The sequence below is a fragment of the Chelmon rostratus genome, chromosome 8, assembly GCF_017976325.1.
Source record: "Chelmon rostratus isolate fCheRos1 chromosome 8, fCheRos1.pri, whole genome shotgun sequence".
NCBI classification, from domain to species: domain Eukaryota; kingdom Metazoa; phylum Chordata; class Actinopteri; order Chaetodontiformes; family Chaetodontidae; genus Chelmon; species Chelmon rostratus.
This window is the reverse complement of record NC_055665.1, coordinates 14473470-14489690: the sequence shown is the minus strand read 5'-3', so window position 1 is coordinate 14489690 and position 16221 is coordinate 14473470. Positions and strand designations below refer to the sequence as shown.

General features: G+C 40.7%; 2 protein-coding genes across 2 annotated transcripts; one reads left to right on the top strand and one right to left on the bottom strand.

The window, feature by feature from the left end:
- Positions 1-713: 713 nt before the first annotated feature.
- LOC121610976 (serum amyloid P-component-like) lies at positions 714-1673 on the top strand. The gene is made up of 3 exons (XM_041943322.1): positions 714-771; positions 969-1071; positions 1163-1673. The coding sequence occupies exons 1-3, from the start codon at positions 714-716 to the stop codon at positions 1671-1673; spliced, it is 672 nt and encodes a 223-aa protein (XP_041799256.1).
- A 207-nt stretch (positions 1674-1880) lies between these two features.
- LOC121610662 (phosphatidylinositol 4-phosphate 5-kinase type-1 alpha-like) lies at positions 1881-15931 on the bottom strand. The gene is made up of 16 exons (XM_041942883.1): positions 15873-15931; positions 12738-12772; positions 11476-11568; positions 11116-11246; positions 10894-11011; positions 10087-10239; positions 9641-9940; positions 7456-7691; positions 7262-7345; positions 7102-7150; positions 6586-6670; positions 5811-5981; positions 5520-5652; positions 5358-5420; positions 5152-5251; positions 1881-5057 (listed from the first exon to the last, which is right to left on the bottom strand). The coding sequence occupies exons 1-16, from the start codon at positions 15916-15918 to the stop codon at positions 5055-5057; spliced, it is 1800 nt and encodes a 599-aa protein (XP_041798817.1). The 5' UTR covers positions 15919-15931; the 3' UTR covers positions 1881-5054.
- Positions 15932-16221: the final 290 nt, after the last annotated feature.

Here is a 16221-nt window from a genome sequence, read left to right as displayed (position 1 = left end):
CTCACTGATGTGAATGCCTCCCCTCAGGAAAACAACACACAGACACTTTAACAACCACCAGTCGTTAAGCTAACTTCTTTCTTTTGCACTACCATGTACATTTGCACTACTGCATTCTCTTAATGTGTCATTGTTTAGATTGTACAGTTTTCATTTATTTATTTTTAATATATGTCTTGTCACAGAGGTTGAGAGTTACGCAATTTTGATTCTCTGTTTGTCTTGTACATATAGCAGAATTGACAATAAAGCTGACTTTGACTTTGACTTTGATGTTATGGAAAAACAACCCTGTTTTTTTGTGTTGTGAATCATGCAAGTACTTTACAGTATGTGCTTTCAGACCCAAAAATGCATGCCCCCCCTCAGGTGTTCTCAGAGTCAGAGTCCACAGTCCTCCATGACGAAAGCAAGTCAAACAAGGTTTGTCTCTCAGATAAAAGCAGGACAGCCAACCCAGAAGTAGGGCATGCAGGACAAAAAGCTCACACAGCCAGGCCACAAGGTAAAAGATACTCTATATGTGCCATTTTCAAACTGAGTCGTTTGCTAATTGTATAGTCATGTTTTGTTAATTTGCTTAAGTTTCCTGCCATGTCACAGAGCCTACAGATGCCAGCCAGTGCTGAATAAAGGAATTATTGACCTGAAATTATTTGAGAACCATGAAATTACTGCTCAAATACTAAAATAACGACTTTCTGAAATCTCAGATGGAGAAACTCTTACTTTTAATGGTGATGTTTACAACATGTTTTGCTACACCCCAAGGTATGTCATCCTTTGCTCAAGTTTTGTGCACATGCTTGTATTTACTGAGTGGCATGTGAATGGTATAATACTGCTAACATAATACTGTTTGTTTCAATTGCATAACGTTTTAGTAAATGTAATCAGTATTGTAATCAATATTCCTGATCTCTCCTCCTTGGACACACTTTGTTGGGTTTGATTTTCCTCTTCTGCAGATCTGTCGGGCAAAGTGTTCGTCTTCCCCAGGGAGACTAACAGAGATCATGTGAAACTCCTCACAACTCAAACCCAATTCAGTTCTGTGACCACCTGTCTCAGGTAACTGGTGGTGTCATCAGAAAGCTTCTTTGTTTGTGGTAATGTCTGAAGAATCTTTTTGCTCCAGTTTCTCACAGCTTTCTCTGTTCAGATTCCACACAGATCTCACCAGGAACTACGCGCTCTTCTCTTTGTCTACTCCCAAGCACGACAATGACTTTGTGCTATTTAAGGTCAATTCAGAGGGTGTCATCAGGGTGCATGTTCGAGACGGGGGCACGGACTTCCTGTCGCTGTCACTTCCTCCAAACACCTGGCACTCTATGTGTGCCACATGGCGCTCTGACAATGGCTTGGCTCAGCTGTGGGTGGACGGCAAGGCGACCATCAAGAGATTCATCCAGACTGAGGCCATCACTGGAGCACCCATCACCATCCTGGGCCAGGAGCAGGACTCCTATGGCGGCGGTTTCGATGCAAATCAATCTTTCATTGGTATGATTACTGAAGTCCACATGTGGGACTATGTCCTCACTGCTGCTGACATCAAACGCTATATGAATAACAAACACTTCACTCCAGGCAATGTGTTCAACTGGGGACACCTTGAGTATGAAATCACAGGTCAGGTTTTGGTGGAGGAAGAGTCTGAAGTTATGTAAGAGGGATTGAAACAGTAAGTGTATCGCTAGTTACCACACTTGATGCAGCAATCACTAGATAAAGCATGTTATTTTCTCAACAGATGATTAAAATCTATTCAGACACCAAAAAGCTGGTGGACTTCTTTCTTTTCAAACAAACACAATTACTCACGAACAGCTGGTAGCATGTAGTTAGACAATACACATGAACAAAGAGACCAAAGCCAAGATTTAGAAAATATGTTTAATCCTTTAAAATCAGACATGAAAACATCACCACCACATAACTGAAACATGGCAGGAGGAACAGGCAGCACATATTGCATGAGAAGGCATTTCCGTGACTCCTATGTACATATACACATTTTATACACAGTAAAAATATAGTACTTGAAGCATATAGGACAACCAGCAATGTTGGCTCACAAGCCATGTGAAACATTCATGTAGAAAAAGCGTGGGAGATTAACAACCCAGAATCATCATGGAGAGAATCTAACTATCATATCACAAACTAAACAAGAAATAAAAAAGTGAAATTGTCAAATAGTCCCCCTTCATAGGCAATACACACTATAAAGTTTCAGACATCCTTCTGTCAGTATACAGTATACGTACAATCATCTAAGGTACATAATACAACTTTTATAATTTCAGCCTGCAGCAATCGACCATATCAATAAATATACTTCTTAGAGCTGAAAGGTGGCAGATTGTGGTTCATATTGCATTACTTCAAATATATCGTAGTGTCTACGCTGAGTGTGCTGCCCTTTAAGCACCGAAGGATGTTTCTCTTGTGCTGTGGTGTAGTTCATAACAAGTGTGACAGAACTGGTCTGCATCCAGCAATTACACAGTACCACCCATTCAACAACAACAACAAAATTCCAACATAAAACATGAAAATGCAGGTGTTACAAAACATAATCTGTATCCTTTTAACAAGGAAGAATTTCTTGGAGTGTCTTCTTTGGTGGCTGTTTGACTCAAAACCAACTAAACACGACTTTAAGACGGATCTGTTATAAATTATCGATATTTTACACTTCAGCACAATACCAGAAATAATTCATATCAACTACATCATCCAGACTACACAAAAGTGGGAAATAATGGGTTCTAAGAGCTACAACAATTTATCGTAAATTTAACTTTAATTTCACAGGAATGTGGGGTTAAATCTTGAAATGTATCAGGCCACAATGTAAACCAATTCGCTGATAAATAAAAACAATCCTTACAGGGACTAGGTCAGATGTAGCTTATCAGACGTGAAATTGTTTAGCAAAAACAAACAAACAAACAAAACTCCAGTTTAGTAATAGATCCTTAAAACACAGGTCAACCCAGTGTTATTACCATATACAACATATCAGTCCAAGATGGTGTCCAGGAGTGTTTAATTTCCTTTCCATGTTAACTGTACTGGATCCTGAACATTCGCAGGAACCCCCTACTCTCTTCTTTGGTGCCGCGCCTGGCTTATTATACATAGACTCAGTCCCAAATCCTCAATTGTGCACTGACGAACATGAGTCATTTTCTTTCCATCCATATTCACAACTCACATTAACCCTTCTCCCGCTCTGCTGCATAGACCACATGTGCCTAACTAACATGAACAGTAATTCCTTACATGAGGTGACTCTAAGATCTTGAGTTTTGCTACAGTCACTTGGTAGTGATTGAAATGTCTGTATCAGAAACATCTCATGGGGTAAAGAGCTCTCTGCCACCCACCTCAGTAGCTTGTTCAGTGCCCTAAACAATAAGATAAACATAAAACATCTCATGTTATGAGCAGCTGAGTAAAAGTGGAGTAAGAATACATACAAAAAGAAAAATACAAACATTAGTTATAAACACAGTTAGTAATATTGGTCCGAGAGTGGATGTGGGCGGGTGTCATTTCTGTAACCAGCAGAAATGATTAATAAGAGCATCCTCACTATCTGATGTCAGGAGAGTTAAATGGATTGGCTGAGCTGATGAACCACACTGACATACACGTAATCAAACAGATTGTACTAGTGTTTGCATTAAAATCTGGAACTCCTTAAAAACCTGACGGCGGTCGTTCCTCACATAAAAATGGCAGTTTAATGACCTGTAGTGATAAGGCAGGTTTCTGTGTGACTAACTACACTAACCTGTAAAAAATGTCAGTTATACATCACATGTTAGGGAAGGGACAAACGTGTAAAGGCACAGATGACAGACACGTGACAGGAGCTGGAAATTATTACTATTAGCTTAATAGTATGACTTTGTTTAACAGCATGTACTGGCCAGTGCTGCTTCTTCTCTGTATTCATTTATACTTCAGCACATATGGTCACATCAGAGGGGGAGATTTTCAGGGTGGTACAAATGTGGTCTGCCATGTTAATAAGACACATTCTACATAAGAGAAACATTGCAATGTACATTCAGCAGTGGCAAGATCTACATGGACCTCTGCAGCACCACCGTGGCTTCCAGCAGAATAACTTATGTAACAAAACATGAAACAAATTACTGTATGGGTCTGCTTCAACCCATCCCTCCGCTGATTCAAAATCCAATTTCAGACAAATACTGTACAGCCAGAACCAGTAAAAACAAACACATATATGATTGCAGAGTTGACAGCAGCAAGTGTTGATTTGAACGATCTGACCACTGTTAGCTCAGGGTGCCCCTGCTCATGAGGAGTGATGAGGGGAAATGGATGTGCGGTAACAGGAACACTAGAGTGTGAATCACAGAGATGTGAACCCACTTAGACTGTGCATGAACACACAGGAAATTATTCACACCTACAAATGCAGGCTATGCTCTTCATGTGCTCTTAAGTGTGTGTGTGTGTGTGCGTGTGTGTGATCCTGCTGAACTGCTGCCTGCGGCATCTCACATCGCTTCATGCTGCGAAAAGTGCACGCCATGGCCGACACTTCATGGATACTATGCCAGCCTTCACCATCCACTGGTGACTGGTGCATGGGCTTTTTATAATATACAGCTAATTCTTTTGTTTGTCATGTCACTGCAGCAGGAAATGTTGGTTTGATAAATGTATTGCTGCCAGAGATTTTTTTTCTCCAGGTGTATATGAAAGACAGGTGGGGTTTGGGACACTGGGGGCCAAATGAGTGCACATAGTGAGTGTTGGTGTCTGGGAAAGCCTACTGCCCACAGTCTTCTTGACTTCCCACCACGGCTTTCTTCATTGTCACAACCTCCACAGCCCCTCGCTGCTTCATCTAGCATTCCCAGCATATACTGCATGGGTGAGAAAACAGGTGCACCGGAGGGTCCGTGGTGGATGTGACTTTCACTTTCTTTGTCTTCTTCCGCCCGCCTCACCAAAAACGTCCTCGTCTTTAGATGCCACTTCCGTCTGTTTTTTTTTTTTTTTTACTGTGAAGATGAAACTAATGTCAGTGGCTGCTTTCATAGTAAAACCATAAATCATTTTCAATTGCAAATGTGTAATTTCATCATTTAGACTTACAAAGCAGATGTTGGTCTCAGGGATGATGTCTGAGAGGGAAACTACATCTTCGTTTCCAGACAGGTTGCCTGAATTGTCTAAAGCCCCTCCTGCCTCCAAACTGAAACAGAGGAAAGGCTGTTAATCCAATTCAATAACTAACACAGGCAAGAAAAGACAAATCTATTTTACACTCTAAACTTATGACTCATTACTGCCTTCTGTACCTGTGAGAGGAGCCATGGTCAAGGTCTGTGTTTGCTGATTTGTGCACCTCCACCCCTACAGACCTACAGATAAAAGTCAGAGTCAGAGCGAGGAAAATTAAAAAGACTGAAAGTGAGATGGGAGAATAGAGGCAATACTTTATTAACTTGGCGAAGCTTTACCGTAGGGGAGGAGAGGTGGAGGCAACTCCTGTGCTGCCTAGTGATGAAGCGGACAGGTTGGCCTCACAGTCAGCAGGGTTTTCTACCAGCGGAGGGGTCCTCGGAACAAGATCTGGTCTGCCTGACTGCATGCCTGGGAGCAAAGTATCAATAACCAAATTAGTGCATATTTCAGCACCACCCATATCTCCACTCTGAGCAGAGCTATGAGGGAAATTGTGGTTGTAGATACAATTACAATAGATCTACTTGATGTTCTTATGACTTTGCTTGTGATGTCCCAGTTCTCACCACTGTCAGCCTCTGAGTCTGTGCTTTTGAAGTGGCTGTGGTAGACTAGTCTGGAGTCAGTGCCTGACTGTCCTGTTGCGTAGGAGAGAGGGGTGGGAGCTCCCAGGGTGGGGGCCCTCCTAAGACCTCCCTGACCCCCGCCACGACTCTTCTTAGATGGTGATGGTTTTACTGAAGAAGACAGAGGGCATAAAAGAGGAAATGATCGATAAGGGCACCTTTATTTTTCCTCCCTGGGATTCCTATACATCAGGCTATTAATGTATTGTGGTACATTTGAACAATAATAATCATCATAACCATAATCATTTTCATAAAGTTTGTATAGCACCTTTCATATCAAGTGCTTCACATCAAAAACAGAAATACAACCCAGATTCCAAAAAGTTGGGACGTTGAGTACAACGTAAATAAAAACTGAATGTGATCATTTGCTAATCCTTTTTTACATATACTTAATTGAGAACAATACAAAGACAATATATTTATTGTTTCACCTCCTCAGCTTTATTGACTTTTGGAAATATATGCTTATTTTGAATTTGAATTTTGAGAATGTACACCTTGTAAAACCGAAACAGTTTGTTTGCAAACGATCACATTCAGTTTCCATTTATGTTGTACTCGACGTCCCAACTTTTTGGAATCAGGGTTGTAGAATGAACATAAAAACAGGGAAAGAATTGCTGCAATTAACACAAAATAAAGTTGAGAATAAAACCCACGTAATGATAGTAAAAGTATGATAATAGTAAGGATGAATATGCATACTCACATGGAATTTTCCTGAACACCGTGTTGCACATGAATTGCTGGAAACGTTCTGCATAGAAGCCAGGTCTGTGAACTGAAACTGTGTCCTAAAGTACCAAAAGAGCAACACGGCCATTATAACCTGACAAATACTATAGCACTCAACTATATATGCAATCAAAACTGTCTAACAAACAGCAGTACCCACTACTTTTTGTTTGTGTTTATAAACATTTTTTTTAATCTTAATTAATCAAGTAAACTAGTGAAAAGCATCCATATCATTTTCTTAAAGCCCAGGGTCATAACTTTATAAAGGTCTTGTTTTATCCATCCAACAGTCCAAACCCATGAGATATTTAGTCTGTAATCACAACAGACAAAGAACAGCGGCAGATACTCACAGCGGAGAAGCTGCAATCAGAGGGGTTTTGGCTTTACTTACAGCAGTGATAAATAGTACTCTCAGTCGTTCGGCTCAGTTTCCCTGCTTTACGACATGTTAGCTTTAAAGAACATTTAGTGTGTTGGCTTTTACCCCATCATGGACCAAGGCCTTCCAGGAGTGCTCCAACTTCTTAATGAACCTAAATAACAAGACACAACAAAACTATTTAATGCATGTTATATAAGTGTGCAATGTAGGTGGTGAGCTTGCTCGTGCTCAGGAAGTGATTTGGCTGCTCTGGGCCACAGACCTGTAGGACTGGAGTATGTCAATGATGCCGATGTAGATCAGCAACCTCTCTCCTTTAGTATTACGAGATGGAATACCACCCATGCTGGAAGGACAAGGACAGAGAACAGAAAATCATTTCACTGACCCAGTCAGAGATTACACTACAAACAAATACCAGTTCAAATTCAGCTCTGCTAGTGGTGTAACACTCACTGGTCTTCAGAATCCAAAGCTCCCTTCCCCCGAGCCTCCCCCTGAATGGACTCCATGGCTGTACAGTACAGACTTTTCTGGGCTTGTGGTCTCCGCTGATCTGGGGTCACAGCTCCCTCTGACCCCCCACTGTCCCCCGAATTGCCCCCACCACGCTCCCGCTCTCGACTGGCCTGGTCCATGTTGTGGATGCCCAACAACAGACTGTAATCCATGATCTTGAAACTCTGCAAGAGCTACAAGAAAAATGCAAATACAATAAATGAGTTGAAATGACCTGTTTACCTGTGGAAGTGTACCAAACAGGTGTTTTTGGAGTGTTCCACAGTTTTTTCAGTCTTTTGTTGCCCCCGTCCCAAGTTGTTTGAAATGTGTTGCTGGCATGAAATTTAAATTCACACAGGGTCCCAACTTTTTTGGAATCTGGGTTGTATTTTTCTTGATTTGATGGCTGCTGGAGGACAGTGACAGCAGCGGAAGTGAGAGAGTTATTTGAGGGTACAATTGTAGATAAACTGCAACAAACCTATACACTCAAAATATTCACAATATTTTTCATGATACTGTTACTGCCACATCATCATGATGGGATTGTTGGATTTGAACATCTATTTGACAATGCCATACAGCGGCAGGAATTGCTGTTTGCAAATTGGTAATATGACCAATAGGATTCACCCGAGTGAAGCTTTTTCATATCGTACACATTGGTGCTATAAATAAGCCAACTATTATAATAAATATGATGAAAAACCTGCAGCTTGTAGAACAATTTTAGGGTGAGATACACACAAGCATCATCAATAGACAATCACACAGTAGGGTTTGGCGGTATGACAGTAAATACCATGCAACAGCAGAAATGAATCCACAGGTAGACATTTGGTTATACTGTTTCCACCGCAGGAACTCTCCCTTAAGCTGTATTTACACACTGTCACACACTGTGTATGCACTGCTACCCTGCTACAAAGCGAGCAACTGGGTGTCTTGATGACATTGCAGTGTAGCTGCTTCGTACTCTTTTCTTGTATATTGTTTTCCACTCTTTTGTTGATCTTGAGGATATACCCAAATACATGTAGTATTGATATCAATGCAGAAACAGTCATCATAATGGGTGAGTCCTCCATCTCCTGCACGCTGTGCCCAGGCTTTACTGGATATTCATTAGTTCAGATGTTAACACACAATCAAAATAATGATCATGGAAAGTGAGATAGGGGACAAGATAATACAAGAGTGGTGACACATTTGTAGTACACCACCAGACTTAAATTTAAGTGGGCTGGAGAAGCAGACTAACAATAGCCACAAAGCAAACACAAAGACGGATTAACCTCTAATGGTAAGAGATATTCTGATAAATAAATAAATTTCATATAAGTTATTTGGCTTTCCCATGTCCGATAAACAAACACTGCAATGATAAATGCCACCAGTCTCTTCCATCATTGAAAAGGAATCATACCTCACAGTAAACAAAGTATTAGTTTGCAGTGTCATGTGAGGCTGAGTCATCTCGTCAGCACTTGACTGCTGAGGATCTGTAAACTGTCAGCAGAGGTGGAGCTCAACATTAGGCAACAAAAAACTCTGTAACAATGCAAATTGCTTTAAGAGAAACTGCAAACTGCAGCCACCTCTGGAAAACTTAGCAAGCTTAGCAGCAAAGAGCAAGTGTTTTGTTTGCAAGGGAAGTTATCACACCTGCTGCTTAGTTTGTCAAACTGACAGCTGAATATCTCAAAAAGCATGGGGTTTCACTACATTTGTTGGAACCCTCAGGATAAAACATCCCCACTATGTCACTGGTAGAAATAACACTCAGCACAGCAATAGTTTTTTTTTAACAATGACCTAAAGAATTGGATTTATAAAATAACGTGGATCTAAAATAGTTTCATACTTCTGCACATCTTTTTTGTCAGACAAGAATGAAAGACTTGATCTTCAGAAACGCAGATTCTATGTATCTATTCTTCATAAAATACTTTATATTTTATGTGAATGGGAATGTATTCTACTGGTGTACCATCTGTGCCTGTGAATTTTAATAAACTTACATATTGTTACAACTCACACGAATGTGTGATGTTATTCAATGTGGGTTGAGAGGCTTGAATGCAGGATGCTTGAATAAAGATCAATCAGTCAATGAAAAACAAGTGTCTCTGTGACTCACCAGGCAGTCCCTCTGTATAGTCTTGCTCAGGGCATTGTAGTTGTCTGCTTCCAGCAACAGGCCATCAGGCAAGTCCTGGATGAAGTCCAGGTCTTTGTGAGTGGGAACAGCCTTTTCTCTCTCCTTAGGGGACGCTCGTCTCTTATAGGTGGAGCCCTTCAGGTCATATTTGATGTGCATGGGGATTATCCGGGGCAGAAGATTGTTCATCACTACAATACGGATATTCTTGCCCCCTGCCTGAACGCAATACAATCCATAGAACTTAGGTAGCAGTGTTCGCTTGTTTTGATTGATATTCTGGAAGGGGGGGAAGAATGAAGAAAAAAGATTAGATATGTGACGTAAATTAGAAAGAAATAATTGTAGCTCCTACTCAATTACGCCTCCTCCTCTCATGGTAATTATGTTTATTGCAGTAATAATCACTGATACTGAAGGCTCACCATGAAGTATCCAGGCAGGAGTTTCTGGAGGAACTCTGCCTCTTTGTGTTGAACAGTCTTGATGATGAACTCGTCATCACTAGAGACATAGAAGATGGATCCGCTGGCTCCGGGGTTGGACAGCTCGATCAGTGGCTCGTTACACAGAGAATACTTCAAGAGGAGGAGTCTGTATTAGTATCCAGTTGAAACAGAGCAAACGTTGCCATATCTAGAACTCTAATTCCTAAACCAGTGACTATTAACTAGGTGTTCGAAAACCAAAGGTGCTAAAATAAGATAAAATGAAATAAAAGCACACAAATATGTTTATTTTAATGAGAAAAAAAAATACTAGTCTGTGTAGTTGGAAACAAGGACTGATTTCTAATTAGTGGGAGCACTGATGTTAAAAAAGGGCCAGTAGATAAAGAGTCAAGAGAGGAAAAAACAAAAGCAGGAAATGCGACAAAAGGTATCTAGAAAAAGGTTTCACTCGCTTTGCCTATGATGGCTTGAACCCACAACCACAGTGTCAACAAGTTGTGGCCATGTCTTTTTGGCCTTTATGAAACTAAAACTACAGGAGCTACATGGTCAAATATCTGTCTAGCAAAAGCTCTTCGTGCCCTGTTGGTTATCTCTCATTGTATTGACAAAACCGGGAAACCTCACAATTTAGGTGATATGTTTCAACCTCAAAAGGGGGCACAGGTTAAAACCACTGAACTAAACCACTGTACAAAACAAATACACGCACAGGGACTAAAACCATAACAAGAGCAGTCCTTATAAACATGGCGATGTGTGGTTGGTGTAAGTACTGACCAGGTAGTCATCTGGACGAATGCCAAAGAGTTCCCTGAAGTAACGAAAGGCAATAGGAGCGTATGTCTTAAAGCGAAAGTCAGTGTAGTGATGAGCAGGAGTCAGGTTACTGCCTTCACTGAAAACACATAACAAAGAGACAGAGACAGAAAGGCCAAAATTACATTAAATGAAAACCCACAAATTCACCATGTTTATTCAAGATCAACTTCTGTTACCAACCTGGGGAAGAAGATGCTTTCGACCACCACGAAATCCTGCATGAGAACATCTCTTTCTGCCTTTTGGCTTAAGCTGCCAACTGTGTGAGCAATGCCCAACTGGATGGCACCTTTTAGGGCAGATGACGTGGTCTAGAGAGGTCACAGAGGAAATGACACTTAGCACAGAACAAAACGATATTTTACCTAAGTGACTTCTGCGGTTTCACTCACTATTCTTGGGTGTCTAGAGAGAGGAATTTCCAAACTAATTTTAGAATATAAACACCTAACGCATTTTGCACTTTTCACCTCTGCTGCTAAGTGTTGTGGTTGTCAAAAAGCCACTGGTGTTACTGACACCCCACGACCCAGTTCTAACCTTTTTATAGGTGGTCTCTCCTGTGGTGGTCTCAACGCCCCGGTGTCCAATGGTCTTCTTCATACTCTGAGTTGTGCCTGAAGAGCCAGGCATCTGAGGAGAGGGGCCAAGAGAAAAACATTTAAGCGTGACTGGGTGTGTGAGTGCATTTATACTTGAGAACACAGACGACAAAGAGCTAGCTGTATATCAGGTAAACATCTTCACATGACAGCCATCAACTCAGCTGACAAGTTGCTGAACTCTCAGCAAGGGCAAATGTGTGTGGAAGAAGAAGTGAGTGAAAGCAATCTCAGCTGGTCAGACTTTATGTGTGACCGATAAATTAAGTCCACTTTATTATTTACTTTATAGTAAATGATTGCAATTAAATAAGCATCAAATAAATAGTTTCTATTCTGTCTTTTTTGTCAATATCATTAAACAAATTCTCCATCTGTACATCAATACATAATTTTTTTATTAACAACAATTCTGGCTGTTGTATTCACTTATTAGCTTTACAAGCACAAAATAGTCCAGTCTTTGCCATAATTCCAAAAAGGACAAAAGACGAGCTGTTTTATATGGCTAATAAAAGTAAATATTCCACTAATTTTCCCGTTTACATGCAACCGTCACACTAACGCACACAGCGTCCATTTTTCATTCATTCAACCACCTTCTTGAGCGGGTGAGATATTTGCACATATTCAAAAACCTGTTGATGTTGTTTTCATACTGTTTAAAGTAGTTGTGTTTCTCCCTCCATCCAGAAATGTTAGCTTTTCTTTTGTGCATGAATCTCTACCCCTGCCTTGCAAACTGTTGGAGAGGCATCAGAAAATGCTCCAAATGGAATGAGGCTTAATTTGTAAAATCCAATGGGCATGTGCTGTTTACATGCCCCATATCAAATTCAAAATATTTTAATATTCGGAATAATAATGGAAAAGTAGTGTGCGTGTGAACATGGTCACTGAATCATTACTGGCTCATTTACTGGCCCTGGTACAGAAGATTTACAGAAACTCCAATAATTCAAGACAGTTTTTTTTTCAGGTTATTTTCCTGTTATCACCTGTGTCACAAAGTTGGGATAGTCTCTTTATTTTGGGTGACTGATGTGTCAAACTGCTCATGGCTGCATGAACGCAGGCTTAAACTCTCTAAACCTGTTCTCCCTCCCGCCTCAGGGTTGACTGGAGCAACATTTACATTACTTGGTGCAGTACATAATTCAGAGGTGGATAATTCAGTAAGACAATCTCTGACATCCTTACCTCTGCAGGGGCCATTTTACGGATGCCACTGGTCCCTAGAGAAAGAAAAACAAGATAAAGTGGGATTTACAATGCGAGACAGACACTGACACTTGAGAACCTAAATAGAAAAGCACAAAATCCTTTAGGAACCACTGATTCCCTTGTTCAGAGTCAACATCATGATATCCACATAAGTGTCAACCAATGCAATCAGTGCATATTTGATGCCTGAAATCATTCAGAAGACTTTTAACATGGAATAGTTTGTCAATGACTGGTTAAGAAAACCTCCACTGCTTAATTAGCAGGGCTATTTCCAGCATTGGCTGATGACTATAAGGCCAATGATGAGGCCAGACCTAAATGTGGCCACAGTTACTGGCTGTTGCCCTCGATACACCAGCTCCATGTGAACTGGAACTACTCCTCCCCTGAGGAAGCTGCTCCAGATTCGTCTTGTACCTGGGGATGTACAATTTCCACAATTTCCAGCTCTTGCTGTCACAGCCTACTTTGTGCCTCACTGTAACTTTGACTTTAAACATTTTGATTAACTCCAATATGCTAACACAAATCGAATATGACCCAGACACATGGGTCTATACTCCTGGGCAAGCTTGATAAAGACAACAGCAAGCAGTAGTTTAGTAAGAACGGCAAACAGGTGAAAAAAAAAAAAAGAAGAAATACTCAACATGATATCCTGTGTCCTTACATAACCTTGCAGTTTAAACCTACCATCTCGCCCACTCCGCAAGCACCTCTAGCCTGTAACCAATGGCAACATCTACTTCAATGCTGCAGTGCCACAGGTCAATATATACAAAAAAGACGGTGGGAAGATTATACACCTGTAGTAACAATCCTGTGTGTGAAAACTCATCTGTGCCCAGCAGATTCAGTCCAGGCATTGCACCGTAAGTGGAACCGTAAGAGACACATCAACCCAGGAAAGGTGGGAGTGTTAATAATACGGCAGAATCTATGAATGCCATGCATTTCTTCTCAGTTACCAGGGACACACACGGCAATCCTCCGGGAAACAATGAGCATCGTTCTGCCCACATTCCCTCTCATTATGTAAAACAACACACTATATCGTCACTACTCATGCAGTTTCTGCTCACACACACAGAAACACTACACACACCCATGCCAGTACCTCGCTGTAATGCTCTCCTCCAGAACTGAGTCCTAATATCTGTGGAGCAGGACATGGTTCAACCTAAACAGCTTAACCAGGTAATGAGCAATACTACATACATTTAAAGCATGACTGCATATAGGTACGAGTAAATATGTTCACCCACAGCTGAAATGATTAGTTGATTCATCAGTTCAATTAGAGAATTAATCAGCAGCTATTTTGATAATCGACAAATCATGGAAGTCATTTTTCAAGCAAAAATGTCAAATATTTTCTGGTTCCAGCTTCCTAGTTTTGAGAATATGCGGCTTTGTTGTTAGTCATAAAAGATCTTTGGGTTTTAGACTGATAGTTGGATAAAATGAGTAATTTGAAGACAATGCCTAGGGCTATGGAAAGTTAAAATAGGCCATGTTTTACTATTTTCTGCCATATTATAGACAAAACAGTTGCCTGAAGAATCAAGGAAACAACTGGCATCAATATCATCAACATCATTATTACTCCAACAATAATTATGATGATAGTTTCATCACATTGCATTTTATCTCAAAAGTCAATGTAGAGCTAGATAATAACAGACACAGTGCAGCAGATTCAGAGTAGGAATTACCAAAACCAATTACTTAACAATGACTTAAGCTTGTCAGTGACAGGCCTTACAACAATAGGCAAACCATCTGTTCCTCTTTACTAAACAACTCTCTGCCAGCCTTGTTCACATGTAGCCTGCAGCCTACGCAAGGCAATAATATGGGACACACACACTCTGCTAACATCATTTTCTGCCTATGAAGACTCCATAAATATACTGATTCTTGCCCCGATTAGGAAACAAGGCCAGTAAGGGCGAGTACCACATTATGTTACTGTCGCTCAAGTGTCTGCGTGTATGCTTGACAGGATGCTGTATCTTGTATTTGTACAGTCTGGGGCTCTCAGCCATGTGGAAGCCACAAGCATGTTCTGAAGCCACTATTTTTATTCACTGATTCAGCCTGGGTGGCTACCAAGGGAAGAGCAACTCCTCTACACACGGGGAATCTAATAAGTGACGCACAACTAAATGGATTAGCAAGATGCCCATCATCTGTCCTGTACTGAGAAAATAAGACACCTCAGAAAGCACTTGTACTGCCCACCACCCACCTGTGCAGTGTCTGTCCAAGACAACCCTTCTATCAGATGAACAGAGACAGCAGACTGAATGAAGCCAGTTCATTAACTAAACAAGCATGACAATACTGTGTCATTAGTTTAAAGAACATATATAATCAATATGATCAACGTTTGTTTTACTTAGACATCACCTTAACTGTGAAACTTTGGAAAGTAACTGACAGGGGACTGGTGGTAAAGGTACCAAATGCACAGTAAATTTAATTGCCAACTTTACCACAAAGCTGGACGGACGGACAGACAGACAGAGGAAAAGACGGGGGGTGGGGGGTGTAATGGGAGAGGAAGGCTTGGAGATAACTGAGGACTTTCCCATAGATGGACAGACCTATTTGAAACAGCAGCCACTTTGCACGTCCCATTTATCAACTAAACATTGCAGCGATATTTATTAAACCTCATATTTATCACCCTGCGTCCAGCTAACTCGTTAGCATAAAACACTGTGTAACGTTGACAAAATTACCGGCTTGATAACAAAACACACCACTCCAACCAACGTGGTCACGGGAATTCTCTCTTTTTTTCAATTTTAGGAACCCCAAGAGACAGTTCAATATAAATACTCGTGGTTGCCAACAAAAGCTTCGTGCGATCAACAAAAACACCAACTAAGGTTTATCAAGTAGGCAGCTAAACAAGCTAGCCATTGCTCGGTTCATTTGTTAGGTTGAAAGCCTCGATGCTAACTAGCTAACTGGCTAACCGGGACTTGATATAGCCATTGTCACCCAATCACATAATTTTCATCGCTACAAAATGTTCCCCAGTTCTGTTAGTATGTTCATTTTTAGAAAACAAATGATGGAAATTTAGGAAGTAGATACCTGTCGGGGCTGTTGATCCCGAGTCTGCTGTTCCAGCAGTCGCCATTACGATTTGACTGTTCACATCACAGACAGCGCCGACGCTTGAATTCTGATGCTCATGTCGCAGCAGCACCACAGCGCTCCCAGTGGACTGACGTGGAACAGTTTCAGTTACAGTCTTAGTGTATTGTAATATATTATAATTTTATATGACGGTTTACATAAAGTTTAAATGTATAGAACAACATATAACAAAAATAATAAAATCCCCCAGTAACTTTGAATAGATAATTTCAGTGTGATATGCTTTGATCGTTTAATAATGATAATCATACCTAGGGAGCTGGATGTTTTCCAATCACTTATG

Excerpts from the sequence above, each read along its gene's own strand:
- LOC121610976 (XM_041943322.1), top strand. The coding sequence starts at position 714 with ATGGAGAAACTCTTACTTTTAATGGTGATGTTTACAACATGTTTTGCT. Across the intron at positions 772-968 it reads ATGTTTTGCTACACCCCAAG|ATCTGTCGGGCAAAGTGTTC; the intron begins GTATGTCATCCT and ends CCTCTTCTGCAG. Across the intron at positions 1,072-1,162 it reads TCTGTGACCACCTGTCTCAG|ATTCCACACAGATCTCACCA; the intron begins GTAACTGGTGGT and ends TTCTCTGTTCAG.
- LOC121610662 (XM_041942883.1), bottom strand. The coding sequence starts at position 15,918 with ATGGCGACTGCTGGAACAGCAGACTCGGGATCAACAGCCCCGACAG. Across the intron at positions 11,247-11,475 it reads GAGAGACCACCTATAAAAAG|ACCACGTCATCTGCCCTAAA; the intron begins GTTAGAACTGGG and ends TGACCTCTCTAG. Across the intron at positions 11,012-11,115 it reads GAAAGCATCTTCTTCCCCAG|TGAAGGCAGTAACCTGACTC; the intron begins GTTGGTAACAGA and ends ATGTGTTTTCAG.